The sequence below is a fragment of the Labeo rohita genome, chromosome 18 (genome assembly GCF_022985175.1).
Source record: "Labeo rohita strain BAU-BD-2019 chromosome 18, IGBB_LRoh.1.0, whole genome shotgun sequence".
NCBI lineage: Eukaryota > Metazoa > Chordata > Actinopteri > Cypriniformes > Cyprinidae > Labeo > Labeo rohita.
In genome coordinates, this window is record NC_066886.1 from 24124611 (window position 1) to 24140594 (window position 15984).

The following is a 15984-nucleotide window of genomic DNA, read 5'->3' on the forward strand; positions in this document are numbered from 1 at the left end:
AGTCTTTGACTTTCAGTAGCCTTCTCAGAACCTTGATTAGCTTGTTGAGTTGAATGCCGTTAGAAAAGGGTTCATTCTTAAACCATAGTGATGAAATCGGACTCAAACATGCTTTATTTTTTTTTTTTACAAAGGTCCATCAATTTCCAGACCGAAGACCAGTTTGAATCATAACAGTAAGAACAGCAGTCCATCGCCGCCAGTCTGGTATTAATAAATTACTCATGTTATTAATACAAGCCGTCATGTGCACGCGACATTAGTTAGTGTCACGCGCCCAGTAAAACTCTAAGACTGTGTTTCAGTCATTCGGACAGCTCAGTGGATCTGCAGTGATGTTGTCTGCTGGGCTGATGGTAATCCTGAGCAGCTGCTTGAGATTGTTCTCGGATGAAGCGGCTTTATTGCAGAGATCACGACAACAACACGTGTAGGTGATTTTATATTCAAAGCCCTTGTATGAGAGAGTCTGGTTCGATCCGCACAGCTCCGTGGACGCGCAGCCTTGGACAGCGAGTAAGTACACGCCCCCATAACGCCTCCAGCCAGAGGAGCAGCGCTCGTGCGCGCGGCACTCAGTGGTGATGTTGCAGCGCCTGCCTGCGGCTTGCAGGGGGCAGTAATGACACTGCAAAACTGCGCCGGACCTACCCGCGTACAGCAGCTCAAAAACACTGACCAAAGAGATCGCCAGTACAGTCTGCATGAGACTGGACCTGTAAGAAAGAAACACACACGCACACTTAAACAGTCACAATAGCACAATGCTGTGTATACACGTTGTCATTCAACATAACAATAACGCTTTGTTTTTGTGTGTATACCTACTGTGTATACCAGATTAAGTGGACCAGTGCACTCACTTGCTCACGACTAACTCTTAATAGTCAAAAGTTATGACTGTTTGAGGAAACCTGCATGTCAAAATCTACCAAAAAAAACCATACACACAACAAAACCTACGCATGTACCCATCATAACATTTCAAGGCAAAGAGTTACATTTATATGAATAACTTAATTACAGCTATTAATACAAAGAGTGTCTCTACAGCCTCCGCTGTATCTTCATTTCTAGTGCAGAAAGTAAATGCAAACACAGAATGATGATAAAATGAGTAACTTAAACTCTACTAAATGAATCTGAATTGTGAAGGTTTGATTAGAATGAGATTCGGCCGTTAATTTGTGAACAGACTTATGGGGATATTCACCTGCTGAGAGATGCACAATCTGAGTCCATCACTGCTGGATCGAAGCTGTTAGAAGAACAACAAATAATTGAACCTTCAGGATATCTGTAATCAGTCTAATTAACGATCAGGAAACCAGGTGCGGTGAATCGTCCTGCTAACAGAAATCTCCTTTCTGTATCATGTTAATCAGCTTTCACTCAAAATGTTTTTTTTTTTTAATAATAAAAAATGAGTTTGTAATGCAGGCTGAATGATCAAAAGAAATGAGAGATGAAGTGCAGAAGCCATTCTGATTGTTTTCTTTGTATTAAATAGTATAGCAATAACTTCAACCGTGCACTTACAGTGGGTACGGAAAGTATTCAGACCCCCTTAAATTTTTCACTCTTTGTTATATTGCAGCCATTTGCTAAAATCATTTGAGTTCATTTCCCCCCCTCATTAATGTACACACAGCACCCCATATTGACAGAAAAACACAGAATTGTTGACATTTTTGCAGATTTATTAAAAAAGAAAAACTGAAATATCACATGGTCCTAAGTATTCAGACCCTTTGCTGTGACACTCATATATTTAACTCAGGTGCTGTCCATTTCTTCTGATCATCCTTGAGATGGTTCTACACCTTCATTTGAGTCCAGCTGTGTTTGATTATACTGATTGGACTTGATTAGGAAAGCCACACACCTGTCTATATAAGACCTTACAGCTCACAGTGCATGTCAGAGCAAATGAGAATCATGAGGTCAGAGGAACTGCCTGAAGAGCTCAGAGACAGAATTGTGGCAAGGCACAGATCTGGCCAAGGCTACAAAAAAAATTCTGCTGCACTTAAGGTTCCTAAAAGCACAGTGGCCTCTATAATCCTTAAACGGAAGACATTTGGGACGACCAGAACCCTTCCTAGAGTTGGCCGTCCGGCCAAACTGAGCTATCGGGGGAGAAGAGCCCAAAGATCACTGTGGCTGAGCTCTAGAGATGCAGTCGGGAGATGGGAGAAAGTTGTAGAAAGTCAACCATCACTGCAGCTCTCCACCAGTTGGGGCTTTATGGCAGAGTGGCCCGACGGAAGCCTCTCCTCAGTGCAAGACACATGAAAGCCCGCATAGAGTTTGCTAAAAAACACCTGAAGGACTCCAAGATGGTGAGAAATAAGAGAGAACTTTTTGGCCTTAATTCTAAGCGGTATGTGTGGAGAAAACCAGGCACTGCTCATCACCTGTCCAATACAGTCCCAACAGTGAAGCATGGTGGTGGCAGCATCATGCTGTAGGGGTGTTTTTCAGCTGCAGGGACAGGACGACTGGTTGCAATCGATGGAAAAGATGTATGCGGCCAAGTACAGGGATATCCTGGACGAAAACCTCCAGAGTGCTCAGGACCTCGGACTGGGCCGAAGGTTTACCTTCCAACAAGACAATGACCCTAAGCACACAGCTAAAATAACGAAGGAGTGGCTTTACAACAACTGTTCTTGAATGGCCCAGCCAGAACCCTGACTTAAACCCAATTGAGCGTCTCTGGAGAGCCCTAAAAATGGCTGTCCATCCAACCTGACAGAACTGGAGAGGATCTGCAAGGAGGAATGGCAGAGGATCCCCAAATCCAGGTGTGAAAAACTTGTTGCATCTTTCCCAAAAAGACTCACGGCTGTATTAGATCAAAAGGGTGCTTCTACTAACTACTGAGCAAAGGGTCTGAATACTTAGGACCATGTGATATTTCAGTTTTTCTTTTTTTAATAAATCTGCAAAAATGTCAACAATTCTGTGTTTTTCTGTCAATATGGGGTGCTGTGTGTACATTAATGAGGAAAAAAATGAACTTAAATGATTTTAGCAAATGGCTGCAATATAACAAAGAGTGAAAAATTTAAGGGGGTCTGAATACTTTCCGTACCCACTGTACAATACACAAAATCATATACCCAATTAATTTTTGACTGAATCTGAATTTTATAAGGTGAGTCTGGATGGTGAATAACAAAAGATTCAGAAAAATCATCTGTTCATAAAGACTTATTTTTATTGGCAGTGGAAAATAAGTTTCAGTATTTTATTGAAATGAAAGCAATAAATAATACTGTGATAAAAATAGTTCATAAGTACTTAGACTGTACATTATTTCTATTACAGGACCAGAAGATTTATTTAAATAAAAGGACAATAAAAAGATAGTAACATGACTTTAATTGAACATAAGTGACTAGAGAATGTAAAATTACAAAAACAAAAAAGAGAGGCTGGGATATGATTCCAGCCTATGCTTATGATATCATCCAAAAATGACAATTTAATTCCTACATAAAAGCTGATACATATATCAAAAAGGTAACTGAAAACAAAAGGACTGGGCTAGAAATATAAGGCTTCAATACAGTGGTAAGATGCAGACGCAGGGATTGAGCTGACAGGCCACTGGAGGATTGGTCCATCTGAGAGGAATAACAAACACACTTACATACACACACACACACACACACACACACACACACACACACACACACACAGCTCTAACCGGCACTAGGGAATGGATAAACAGTGACTTTCATCAAAACTGATGCTAGAAAAACCTGGCATCAAGATCACATCTGTAGAAAGATGTATTCAAAATAGCCCTCATAATTATTACAAATTATGGCTTATCCAAGGGTTTGATTTTGGTATCAGAGGATATAAAACACGTACCAACCCCGATATTCACACAATACCATTGATTCAGGCCACTTTCTCAGAATCAACAGGGGAAAAGATTACAAGAATAGCAAAGTTAAGATAAATCACACAGTACTTTTAGCTGGATGAATTAAAACAAGGAATAAGTAGCTGAGAGGATAAAAATACTCATTGAGAATGATAAAAATGAGATTACGTCTATAGACGGAAATGTACAAACTTTGGACTCGTGATACATAAATTACATCTAAAAGAGTTGAACTGGATTAGGACGCGAGAATTGACAAAAAAATTGACCAAAAAAGCAAAAGTCGATATGAGACACTGCTAAATTAGTGAACATCCCTCTGCTTTACATAGAGGCATCAAATCTAAAGTTTCTGCTGGTGGGACAGAGTTCTGATGGGATCACCGGTCTGTAACAGGAGAAGCCAAACCAATGCTCATTCTCTGAAACTCCAGCCTGATGGGGGCTCGTCTGCTTCTGCTTCACCTGCAGGAGAGACAGAGAAAAGTGGGACGTCACTGATACACAGGAAACAGACAGAACAGGCAATCTGATGGGAATGAGAACGATACACAAGCAAAACAGGATTCAACAAAACATTTTTAAGAAAGAAGTTAAGAAACGTCAACGTCAAAGAATTCTTGAGAAAGTGCCATTCTTTAAATATCTCACTATCTGATTGTGTGGCGCTCTCATATGTACTGGATGGTGCTGAAAATGAAGTCTTATTTACTTCCCAGAGCTCATGAGATCCACAGTAATAGTAATAATGGTTTCTGCAGGTGTTATGAGGGTAAATTTAAGACTTTAAGACCTTTTTAAGACCAACTTAAAAAAAATAACAATAATAATAATAATAATAAGAAAACAATACAGCAATATGTTCTCTAAGTATAGTTCGAGTTTTACTTTGATTTTGAAATTAGCAGCAATTCAACATCTAGCAACTGTTTGTTTTCAGTTTGTTTCCATTTTCCCTCTTTTCCTCGCTTTCCTTCAGTAAAAGCGTCACACAATTTACTTTCACTTTGAAATTAGCGGCAATTAGGCATCAAGCAGTTGTTTATTTTTAGTTTGAGTTTTCCCACTTTTTATCACTATCCTTTGGTTTTAAGTAGCTTGTAAAAGCGTTGTGCGCACTTTCACTTTTAAATTAGCAGCATTAATGTAACAAACTTAACAAAACAAATAAAAATACACCATGTTATATGCCAAATATAAAATAATAACACAGTTTAAATAGGTATACAAAACTGAAAATCAGTAAACACTATGTAACCAAATAAATAAGAAACATAGAACATAGCAAAATGAGTAAGAAAGCTTGAAAGCATGGCATACACCTTGATGTGATTGACATACATATACATACATCTCTCTCTCTCTCTATATATACACACACACACACACACACACACATATATATATATATATATATATATATATATATATATATATATATATATATATATATCTATTAGAGTTGAGCCGGATACTCGGCTGAAACGAGTATCCGGCACGGATAAAGCACTTTTGCCGAGTACGAGTATCATACGAGTAATACGAGTCAATATCTGTGCTCGGATTGAATAAAAATTCTCATTGGGTAGTTTACTGTGTCTGCGTTCTGTGATAGGCTAGTCACAGGGCCTCTCCCCTACACACATACTAGAGATGCGCGGATGAGCTTAAACGTCACCGGAATCCGCAGCTCCAAATAAATGATCCGCCCGCCACCCACCCGCACCTGTATTTTTCTCTGATTTAGATAACCGCACCCGACCCGCACCCGATCGTCATTTACAATTATTCTGATTCTTAGTTTTGCATGATGATATGATGAATGTGATGAACACTTATAAGCTTAATCACTCGTGCTTTTAAGCCAAATCCACGCTAAAAAGAATAACGTTAACTGATATCTGGACGTGACGTATTGTTTTCGGTATAATGTACTGATTCAAATTAGTAATCAATAATAATTTTTATTTTAATACTCGGCGTGCCTCTCTTGACATGCTCTCGCGTATGAACAGGCAGCAAATGTGGTGCTGGCGCGGACGGCGCGGGCGCGGGCGCATCAGGCGCATCAGGTGCAATGATAAAACATATTTCAAAGGAAGCCGGCGCTAGGGTCCTTACCGTCTTTGCTGGGTGTTTTGAGCGAATATTTGCATGTATTCACATACGATTTAGTTACAAATGGTGGCCTGTCATGATTTTGGCTAATGCAGGACACTACTGAATGATGCGCATCAGAGGGGATTTAGAAGTGGGTGCGCAGAGCCGACTGATAAAGAAATGGGTATACGCGGGTTATACACACCACTGCATATTAACCTACTCGAGTATTTAAAACATATGTTAGAAAATACAGTTAATATTTGCGTCATTATTGATTTTTCTCATCCACCCGCAAATAATCAGAATGCAATTTTTTATTACCCGACCCACCCGACCCGCGGATTGTCCGCAGCGCCCGCGGATATAACCGCCATCCGCGCATCACTAACACATACAGATTTATTGTGTTGCTGTGTCCCGCTCTGCTCACACACACACACACACAGAACACTGAGAAGAGAAGAGAACAGCGCGCTCTCTCTCTGTTCTCTCCCTCAGTCACTCAGGTTTGCGGGTTTTTTTCCGTTAACGTTTAGGGTTTCTTCAGCATCACTTTTGTTTTTTACTTTGGTTTGTTTGTAGTACTTACTTTTTAACCAGTAGAGTTTTGGTAAACGTGGGGTTTGTTCAGACGTGGTGCTTGGTAAAAGCGACTCGCGTCTCTGCCTGTCGGAGAATTTATTTTTCTTTTTTAAACCGTCAGCTGGCTCTGACCAGTTTTTTTACTTCACGCACTGAGTGTCTGACACTTTCTTTCTGTATTTCATAAATAAATAAATAAATAAATAAACCACACTGCTCAAGGTTAAAAAAAGAAAGTTATGTTGAAATGAAAACTCTTGTTCATTACATTTTACTTCATAATTGCAACCGCATGTGTTGTATTCATTGTTGCAAAACTTATTCTGTATATAGTTCGTTTGTTATCATGATCAAACCCACTGATCTGAAGCTCAATGCTGATGCTGTCATGTAAATAGTTTTCTAATCAGCAATAAATATAACAATTTCTGATCAACCCATATCAATTGCATGCTTAAAATAACATACCGGTTAAAGCCCCGCCCATTTCAATACAACATGACCCACTTCCAGGTTAAATCCCACCCACTTCCGGGTTAGGCCCCGCCCACTCCGAGTACAGATACAGATACAGATAATTCATATGGTTAACAGATACAGATACAGATACAGATAATGCTGTACTCGCTCATCCCTAATATCTATCTATATGTATGTATTTTTTTTTAAATATTACAGTTTAAATAACAATCAGCAAACACTGTGTAACCAAATAAATATGAAACTTCCACTATCACCTTACAATAATGCAAGAAGTCAACAGGCTTTTCAAAATCCAAAATATTTTTAAAACGGACACTTTTGCATTTTGTTTTGAAAATCTTCCCCCATGGTCTTGCCTTTCTCTCTTCCTGTCATTCAGCTCTACTCACTTTCTTCAGGTGATAAATAAAATCTGATCTGTAATGCGACTGTCGTTCGGCACACTGCACTGAACAGCCGCATTTAGTTTTAATTGTATTCTCTGTGCTCTAACTGAACTAAATGAATTTTATTACTATAAAAAAAAAATCAAAACGACAAGTTCTTCTTCGCGTGACTGAAAGATGAAGCAGCACATACCGATATTTACCACATATTGTTTAATGAATATTGAGCAACCTAAGCCATGTAGCACAGAAATTATGCTTTCGCTTCACCTTAAAATGAAACATTAGAAAACAATCCCTCACAAAAATTAATGCCATGATCATATGAATTTAAGACTTGCTACTCTGATTTAAGACCTTTTCAAAGGCCTTAATTCACGAAAAACTTTAAGACAGGCGGAAACCCTAAGTAATATGCAATATATGTTGCTAGAGTTAAATTGTAAAGCTCAATATTAAAAAGAACAGGAAATCAAAAATCAAAGTTTTGATAAGAACATTAAGGATAAGAACATTAATAATGTTTTTGGAAATGCAAAATGTTTATTTTAGCATTACAGAAAAAAAAAGAATATGTCAGTTAAGAAAAATTTCATTAAGAATACTGTGAGTCCTGTATCAAAAGCATCTTTATAACGTTTATAAGTCGTTTACTGCACTTCAGCATATTTTACAGCCACAGAAGTAAAACTACATCAGCTTTCATAAAAACCTGCACTAGTCAGTTTGTCTGAAGTCACCTGAATGACACTGTGTCTAAAGCAGTGAGCTCTGGGATATGGATCCATGAGTGTCATAATATGGAGAACTGGAAAACTCAAATATAAAAATGGGTAAGGACTGACATGATTTTAAGTGCTGTGGAGAATATACATGAAGAAAAGAACAGGAAATGGGAGCAGGAAACAACCACATAGAATGTGCTTGTGTTGAACAAGTGCTAATAACATGAGTACAGGCTGTTCATAAAGCAAACAGAAAGCTGAAAATGACGGCCAACAAGATGCCTTGTCTACCAATGCAGGATACGATGCATACTGGTTTCAAACTACTTTTGCTAGACTATAGCTGTCCCGCCAGACCAGCCGTATCTACAACAGGTTCCTTTAAAGGGGTCATCGGATGCTAAGTTCACTTTTACATGCTGTTTGAACATTAATGTGTGTTGGCAGTGTATGTACAAATCTACCCTATAATGATAAAAATTCATGCAGTGGTTTTTAATTAATCTAAAAATAATATCCCCTTTTCTAAACCGAGCCATTCTCAGATGCCTGTCGTTGTGGCGTCACACCCACAGAGGCCGCTCCCACGACAGTCTTACCTTAGATCAGTTGTAACAGTCCGCCCTCTTTGTTTCAATGCCGGAGCACTGATGTAAGTTAGACAAGAATATCTCAGACTGAGGTGTTGTGTTGCTGGATGTAATAATGAACGTAGTGGTCGTCATTTACTCCCGACATCTGAGCAGCTGAAGATGCAATGGATTACATTTGTTTATGAAGGGAATGTGCCGATTTACATATCCGTCTATGTTCGCGTGAATCATTTGTGATTCAGCTTCACTTACAGCAGAAGTGAGTTAAAGGGTTTTTTTATGAATCTTTGCGATCATCTTTCCTAATAATGTGCTAGTTAGCAAGTTTAGCGGCTAAACGTGGCTAAATGCGGCTAAAGTAAACAGGCTTGTCACATCACAGAGAGAAGAGAGGGGCGGGGCAAGCAGAGCTCATTTGCATTTAAAGCAGCCTCGACCAGAATGAGACGATTTTTGCAGAGCTGATTTTGGCAAGGTAAAATGGTATTGTTTTACACCACCATTCAGAATTTTTAACCAAAGTATATTATAGACTTTTCATTAAGACCCTAAAGAATCATATCATCTCGTGGAAAATGGCATCCGATGACCCCTTTAAGAACATGCACACATCTGGACGACATCATTCAAAATTTTATAAACAAAATGCAATGGGAAATGTAACTGGACAAATAATACAACATTTGTACCATTTGTTCAATGTATAAACAATTTTCATCCAATGCCAATTAACTGATTTCCATGGTTTAACTCCTCTTTCAACAGTAAATGAATGGAAGGCGCATTTCGCTGTGACCAGTAAGCCATCATGCGAGCAATTTAGAAGAGGCTCACGCTCAGATTGTGAATGATGAAGACTCACCTGAGTCAGATCAGCAGGAGTAGGTTCTGATTGTGGCTGAATCCAGACGCTGAACACTCGCGTTTCCTGCAGCGCCACACCACATGCATTAGTCACACACACACATCAATATGTTAAGCATACATGAGTCACGCATATGCATACTGATAACAGCCAATCAGAATCACGCAAGCAGCGGCTTGCTCACACGTACCATCTAGCTGCGGTTTCTTGGCCAGCAGGGCAGCGGAGGAAGCGTCGCCAGCGCTCACCCTGAAGCTGGGGGGCAGTGTGTCAGCGGAGCTCACACTTAGTCCACGTACGTCTTTGGGACGGAACTTCTTCCGCCAGGATGGCGCTCGGCGGAAATTCTTGTCATCGTCCTGTGAAGAACATTTCTGATGTGAAGCGCTCAGATGTAGTATGGCAGACTGATGAACTGGACTGAACTCACCTCCTCTAGTCTCCTCTCAGTTCCCGTCGCTAACAGGCACCCGTACTCATTCTCCAGTAATGCCCTTGCCTGCAGACACACAGCACACATCTGATTATCACAGCCAGTGCTAGACATTAACACCCGCCAACCCACGAAATGTGGGTGGATTTCAGCAGTGGCAGGTAATACAGTCACTCCCACTAGCCACTTTGGCTGGTTAAATTTTATATAGCCTACAGTTAAAGAGCTTGTTTGGGACAAGTGGATTTTTTGAAGGGGCAAGTGAAGGAGAATTTTACTTGCCTGACCGGGTAACTAATCTAATTAAAATTAAAATTTGGGCGAGAATGATTCTGATTTTAATAGATTGGGTGTAAACGACAACACCCTTGGGCCAGTTGAGGCTCAAGCAGCCTGTCTGTATGTGAAACAATTTTGTGGAGAAATCAAAAGAAATTAACACAACAGCACACACAAGAAACATACTACAGTAAAAATATAAGTTTTTATATTTATTATAACATACAGCCTAGTTAAGCAACATACTATGACCAAGAGAGTGAAGTTTTCCCTGAAAACCACGATTGCAAAATTGTCACTGATTTTATACAAGAGTTCAAACAAGTAGTTAAAGGGTTGTTAGTTCACCCAAAAATGAAAATTTTGTCATTGATTACACATCCTCATGCAGTTCCAAACCCCTAAGATCTTCATTCATCTTCGGAACACAAATTAAGATATTTTTGATGAAATCCAAGAGTTCTCTGATGCTCCATATATAGCAAGGGTCCTACTATAGTCAAGGTCCAGAAAGGTACCAAGAATATCAACAAAATAGTCCATGTGACATCAGTGGCTCAACCGTAATTGTACGAAGCCATGAGAATGCTTTTTGTGAGCAAAAAACTAAAACAAAAAACAAAAATAACAACTATTTAGCAATTCTTCTCCTCTGCGTCACCTTAGTGCCATTTTGGAGAGTATCATGACGCATGCGAGTGTTTTCTTCTGAACATAAAGCGTGGTGTACGCATGTTCTACGTCAACAGCACCACGCGTATGTGTTGTTTACATGCACACATAAAGTGTTCTCGTAGCTTCGTAAAATTAGGGTTGAGCCACTGATGTCACATGGACTATTTTAACGACATCCTTACTACGTTGCTGTGCCTTGACCGTGGTAGGATCCTTGATCTCTGTGGAGGGTCAGAGAGCTCTTGGATTTTTATCAAAAATACCTTAATTTGTGTTCCGAAGATGAACAAAGGTCTTACAGATTTGGAACAACATGAGGGTGAATAATTAATGACAGAATTTTCATTTTTGGGTGAATTATACTAAATTAGTGTTGCACAATATACCGGTACTTAAAAAGTATCGTGATACCCTGCTTTTAAAAACGGTACGATTACGCATTTTACTAGTACTGGTACATTTTAATAAAAGCTGTACTTCTGCGTGTCTGTGTTAGTGAATGGCGCAGGCACGCAGTTTTGTTTAGTACACACATATGCATAACAATCGTGGTGTTTTCAGCCTCTGCTGCCTCAATATATGAGTACATGAACACATGAACATAATCTCTAGAACTGCTCTGAGTCACTTCATGAGCATTTTACCGTTTCCTTTGCAGAAAACTATCATCATATATTGAAAACCCTTTTCACAGCAACCAGTCAAAATAAAAGTTCAGTTTAATTACAAACAAAACTGAATTTGAGAAAAATAATAAAACGTACTTCTAGGGTTGTACGATATACCGGTACTACAGTAGTATCACGATACTTAAGCTTAAAAATACCCGCGGTGCCATTGCATTTTTTAAACGGTAGTATCGTCCATATGGTAGTACTGTAAGATATGTTGTATGCACACAGGAACACTGTTTGCCAAAATGTTCAATGTCTCATTCAAGTCAATGAGTCAGTAGTCTATTCAAAAAAGCCAGGCACTTGCTTCATTCTCAAATGAATTATCCTACTGAATGAATCATTTGAATGAATGCCTCAATGACTCACTCATTAAGACAGTCACTTGCTGCCACCTACTGGCAGTTTAACTTTCATATTAAGAAGTAGCTTATTTTAGCATTTTTTCATTTTATGTGTATATTAAAAAAAGACCAACACCAAGCTTAGAATATTATTCATGCTGTTGTAATTTTGCAGTGTAAATGCATTCATGCTACACTTCATTAAACACTTCAGATGCTTCTGTTTCTTCTGCGGTGGAAGGATCGGTTTTGTTAATACTTAATAACAATCAAATGAATTATTAGTAACAGCCCTATAGTGTCTTATTTATTATATTAAATGAAATTATTAATAAAAAGTAAGAAATAGGCTAACAATGACCTGGAAATCAATTTAAATACATCTTATTATGTCTTTACTCACATATAATGCAAAATTGTGTCCAGTGAAATTCTGAGTGGCTAGCAAATTTGGAAAACCACTAGCCACAGTGGCCGCTGAGCAAAGAAACCCTGCTCACACCACTGACATTTACTTTAGTGTGACATCTGAACCTCTGCACAAATAAAAGACTGACCACAACTTTACTTTACTTATTTACAATAGTCATAACCTTCAGTATGTGCTGCTCAAAACATTTTTGTAAAATCATTTAAATCCCAAATATCAGGATTATCCTGATCCCAGCAGAAGGGTGCATTCAGGGAGGATTTCAGCAATAAAATGTAATTTAATGGTTAAATAATTGATAGTATTTGTATAATATCCATTTATATTTTGCATTCGATTTGTTGAACAAATACAGTGTTAAGCAGATGTAAGCTATCTATTCATCTTTCAATTAAAAAAATAATCCCCCAAACATCTGTTAATATCAAACAAAACAATGTATTTAATATTGACTTTTTTAATCACTGTATGTAAATTACAAAGACACAATCAGAGATGAACCAGTCAAGTAGTTTCTAAAAGCTGCATCCCTTATTATTGTATATTTGTTTACTTGTTTGTTGTGGGTCAGATTCAATTAAAAACAGAAGGGAATGCTTACATTGTTTTATTGTGCTGTTTTCTGTCTCTTCATATAAAAGTGAATCAAGTGACCCAGTGCTAACTGTTCTGCCTGTTGTTCTTCACACAGTTAGTAACCTGCATTGTCATATTTAGACCAATGAAGATGTGGATTTGGTCATCTGAAGTCAAGTCTGCATCTGGATCAGGCTGATCCAATCCAATACCGCTTTGAAAAACCAGCACAAATGTAACAGGGGTTACCTGTGTGCATTGCGTAGGGATCTGTAGCAGCAGAGCCAAGGCATTGTGGTCAAAGGACTCGTCCAAAGCGATGAGTGCCCCGTGAACGCCGCTCTCCAGAAGATTACCTGCATACTCCTTCAGCCCAATGGCCTGAACCCAGCTGACCACACGCTCGTTTGTCCACACCAGCACATCTGCAGCGGCAGAAGCATTAACGGACACACGCACTCAACCACAGAGACGGAAACAAAAGAAAAACCAACACACTCACCTTTCACTTCAACTTGTGACTCCTCACGTCTCCGCTCAAGCTCTTTTCTGTCATAGTTTAATCGTCTCAAACACATTACGCCACACTGAAAACTGTTCCTGTAGAGTGAAAAAACCACAAACACAGTGAGCGCGGAGCAACCCTTAAAATACAGCAGCAGGGTTCAGGAGGCAAGTATCACTCCTTTTCTAGATAGACAAACAACATTTATACACCACAAAAACTGCTCCCTCCCATGAAGCACTGCAGAGGTTGCAATAAATCTCCTTATATTCACAAACTACTTTGATGCAGTTATGGTGCTTTAAAATAACTGTACAGTTGATTAAGATTAATTTCAGTCGCTTTGTTGATTATAGTGGAACTTTGCGAGTTCATGACAAACTGACCAGCGACTGCTTTTAATGATTATTAAGGGAGTTTGCAAATGTGATATTGCTTTAATACAATTCAACAGTTCAAAAAACAAGATGTTAAAAGTGACCCATTATGCCCTTTTTACAAGATGTAAAATTATTCTCTGATGTCCTGATGAGCGTGTATGTGAAGCTCAATATAACCAACAGATAATTTTTTACAGCTTGTTAAAGCTGATACTGTTGAGGGTATGAGCAGTTTATCCCTTTAAATGCAAATGAGCTGGTGCTGCCGGCCCCCTTTTCAGAAGAGGGCAGAGCTTCAAGAGCCAGGAAAAACAAAACAGGACAACCTCACGCACTGAAAATGTCAGAAAATCTCAGTAGCAGTGTTGCCTAATGATCAAAACCAGAATCAGTTTAAAAGTCAGTCATCTGATTGTACCGTGCATAATAAATGCGCATTTATGAATTATATGATAAAAATAATAACATAGCTGGTCTCATGGTGCCCTTGCGTACAATAAACTTTATAAGTCCTACTTGTGATTATGAGCTCAACAAATTCAAGGGGTCAACTTCACATTGCTTTCATATGCAATTTTAAACTACCACATTCCTATTTATGATCATTCTGGTAGCACGTGAAGGCAGAACCAGTGAAAACAGGCAATGACAATGGTAGCTTTATCAACAATAGCCTCACAGAGTGTCAATCCCTCACGAAAATTAATGCCATGATCATAAGAATTTAAGACCTTTTCAAGGCCTTAATTTACTGAAACGCGATTTAAGACTTTAAGACTTTAAGACCCGCAGAAACTCTGAATTAGAAAAGTATGCGCAGAGCCCTTATAGTCTCTTTCACACATTGAATTATCATACAACTTCTCCGTTAAATTCAGCACCCAAACACCGGTAGACTCTGTAATGTCAGTCATCTGAAATTACCTTTATCCGCCCAAGTGTCATTACCCATTCAATTTGACAACATAATTTGAGTTTTGAGTGACAAGCGTTGCAGTAAACATTGGTTGGCAGACATCTTACGTTAACGTGTCCACACCTTGTACTGGTTAATACTGTGCTTTGTTCGCTCATAATATCAAAACGGTTATTTACCAGTGATGTCGCAACCTTTTATCCCAGGAAAATTGCCATAAGCGATTCAGCAGTATTTCAGGTTTTGTTCACACATGATCTCTATGTTCTGGAAGAGGTGTGAATGTGTGAAAGTGCTTTATGTCAGTCACAGTGCTTCATGACAGGAGTATCTCATTCCCTCATAACAAAAGAAAACACCTTTGTACCTACAAATTAAATGCTCTCTACAGGCTGGCTGGTTCAGTTCATGGCTTATAACTCTTGACCTTAATTTTATGAATGGGGAAAAATGCTTCTGGAACCTAAACTGTGGTCAGTGTTTTTGTTTAGTCATGCTGCTCACGACTGACCTGTGGAAGCTGTCCACCATTTTGAGCTGACTGCGGAGGTCTTTTTTGGTCAGATGATCCAGCATTCGAGCATCAACCAGCGACTCCATGAAGTAGCTGCGGTACTGAGGTAAACCGAGGCTGGGCAGCCAGTCATTACCGATCCATTCATGGTTCATGTCACCGTAGGCCAGAGTCTTGAGTGTAAACACAGCACACACATTCAGTTAATTCAAGACATGATGCAGAAAGAACACTTACCTAAAAATATATCAAAATACAACAACCACACCACCTAAAATATAATATACAACAGTTTATACAGGAGAATCATGACTGAGATTGATCATAACCACATTAGATTATATAATGCTCCACTTTGCCATAGCATAAAACGATCATCAGTTCCTGTTCTCAGTGTGATCCAGAAACACATGGCCAAATATAGGTTTCAAAAATAAAGACCAGCAGATGTTGCCTTACAAAAATTGCAGTGAATCTCACAAAACCTATCAAAAGCACATCCAGGTCACATCTCACACTCTCAAAGAGACACAAAAATAATTGTTTCTCCTGCCAAACATATTAATGGGCTACATTTTTCCAAAACTAAATATGCCTGAATAGTTTTGGTCTGACTGGGA

General features: G+C 38.9%; 2 protein-coding genes across 13 annotated transcripts in view; both read right to left on the reverse strand.

Annotated features, from left to right (window-relative positions):
• Positions 1-96: 96 nt before the first annotated feature.
• LOC127181030 (sperm acrosome membrane-associated protein 4) lies at positions 97-1305 on the reverse strand. Its single transcript, XM_051135508.1, has 2 exons — positions 1214-1305; positions 97-716 (listed from the first exon to the last, which is right to left on the reverse strand). Exons 1-2 carry the CDS (start codon positions 1240-1242, stop codon positions 302-304), a joined length of 444 nt encoding a protein of 147 aa, XP_050991465.1. The 5' UTR covers positions 1243-1305; the 3' UTR covers positions 97-301.
• Positions 1306-3782: 2477 nt separating this feature from the next.
• Positions 3783-15984, reverse strand: part of ppfia1 (PTPRF interacting protein alpha 1) — a 46102-nt gene continuing 33900 nt past the window's right edge. For all 12 annotated transcript variants that reach the window (XM_051134519.1, XM_051134514.1, XM_051134513.1 and 9 more), the window contains 7 exons: positions 15362-15537; positions 13552-13649; positions 13299-13474; positions 10069-10137; positions 9829-9997; positions 9636-9701; positions 3783-4366 (listed from right to left, as the gene is read on the reverse strand). In XM_051134519.1, coding sequence (XP_050990476.1) covers positions 9646-9701; positions 9829-9997; positions 10069-10137; positions 13299-13474; positions 13552-13649; positions 15362-15537 — 744 coding nt within the window. In that variant the 3' untranslated portion in view covers positions 3783-4366; positions 9636-9645. The remainder of the gene's footprint in view (positions 4367-9635; positions 9702-9828; positions 9998-10068; positions 10138-13298; positions 13475-13551; positions 13650-15361; positions 15538-15984) is intronic.

Bases quoted from the DNA above. Each gene is read 5' to 3' on its own strand.
- LOC127181030 (XM_051135508.1), bottom strand. From the start codon at position 1,242: ATGGACTCAGATTGTGCATCTCTCAGCAG. The intron at 717-1,213 runs GTGAATATCCCC...TCTTTCTTACAG, and splicing joins GATTGTGCATCTCTCAGCAG to GTCCAGTCTCATGCAGACTG.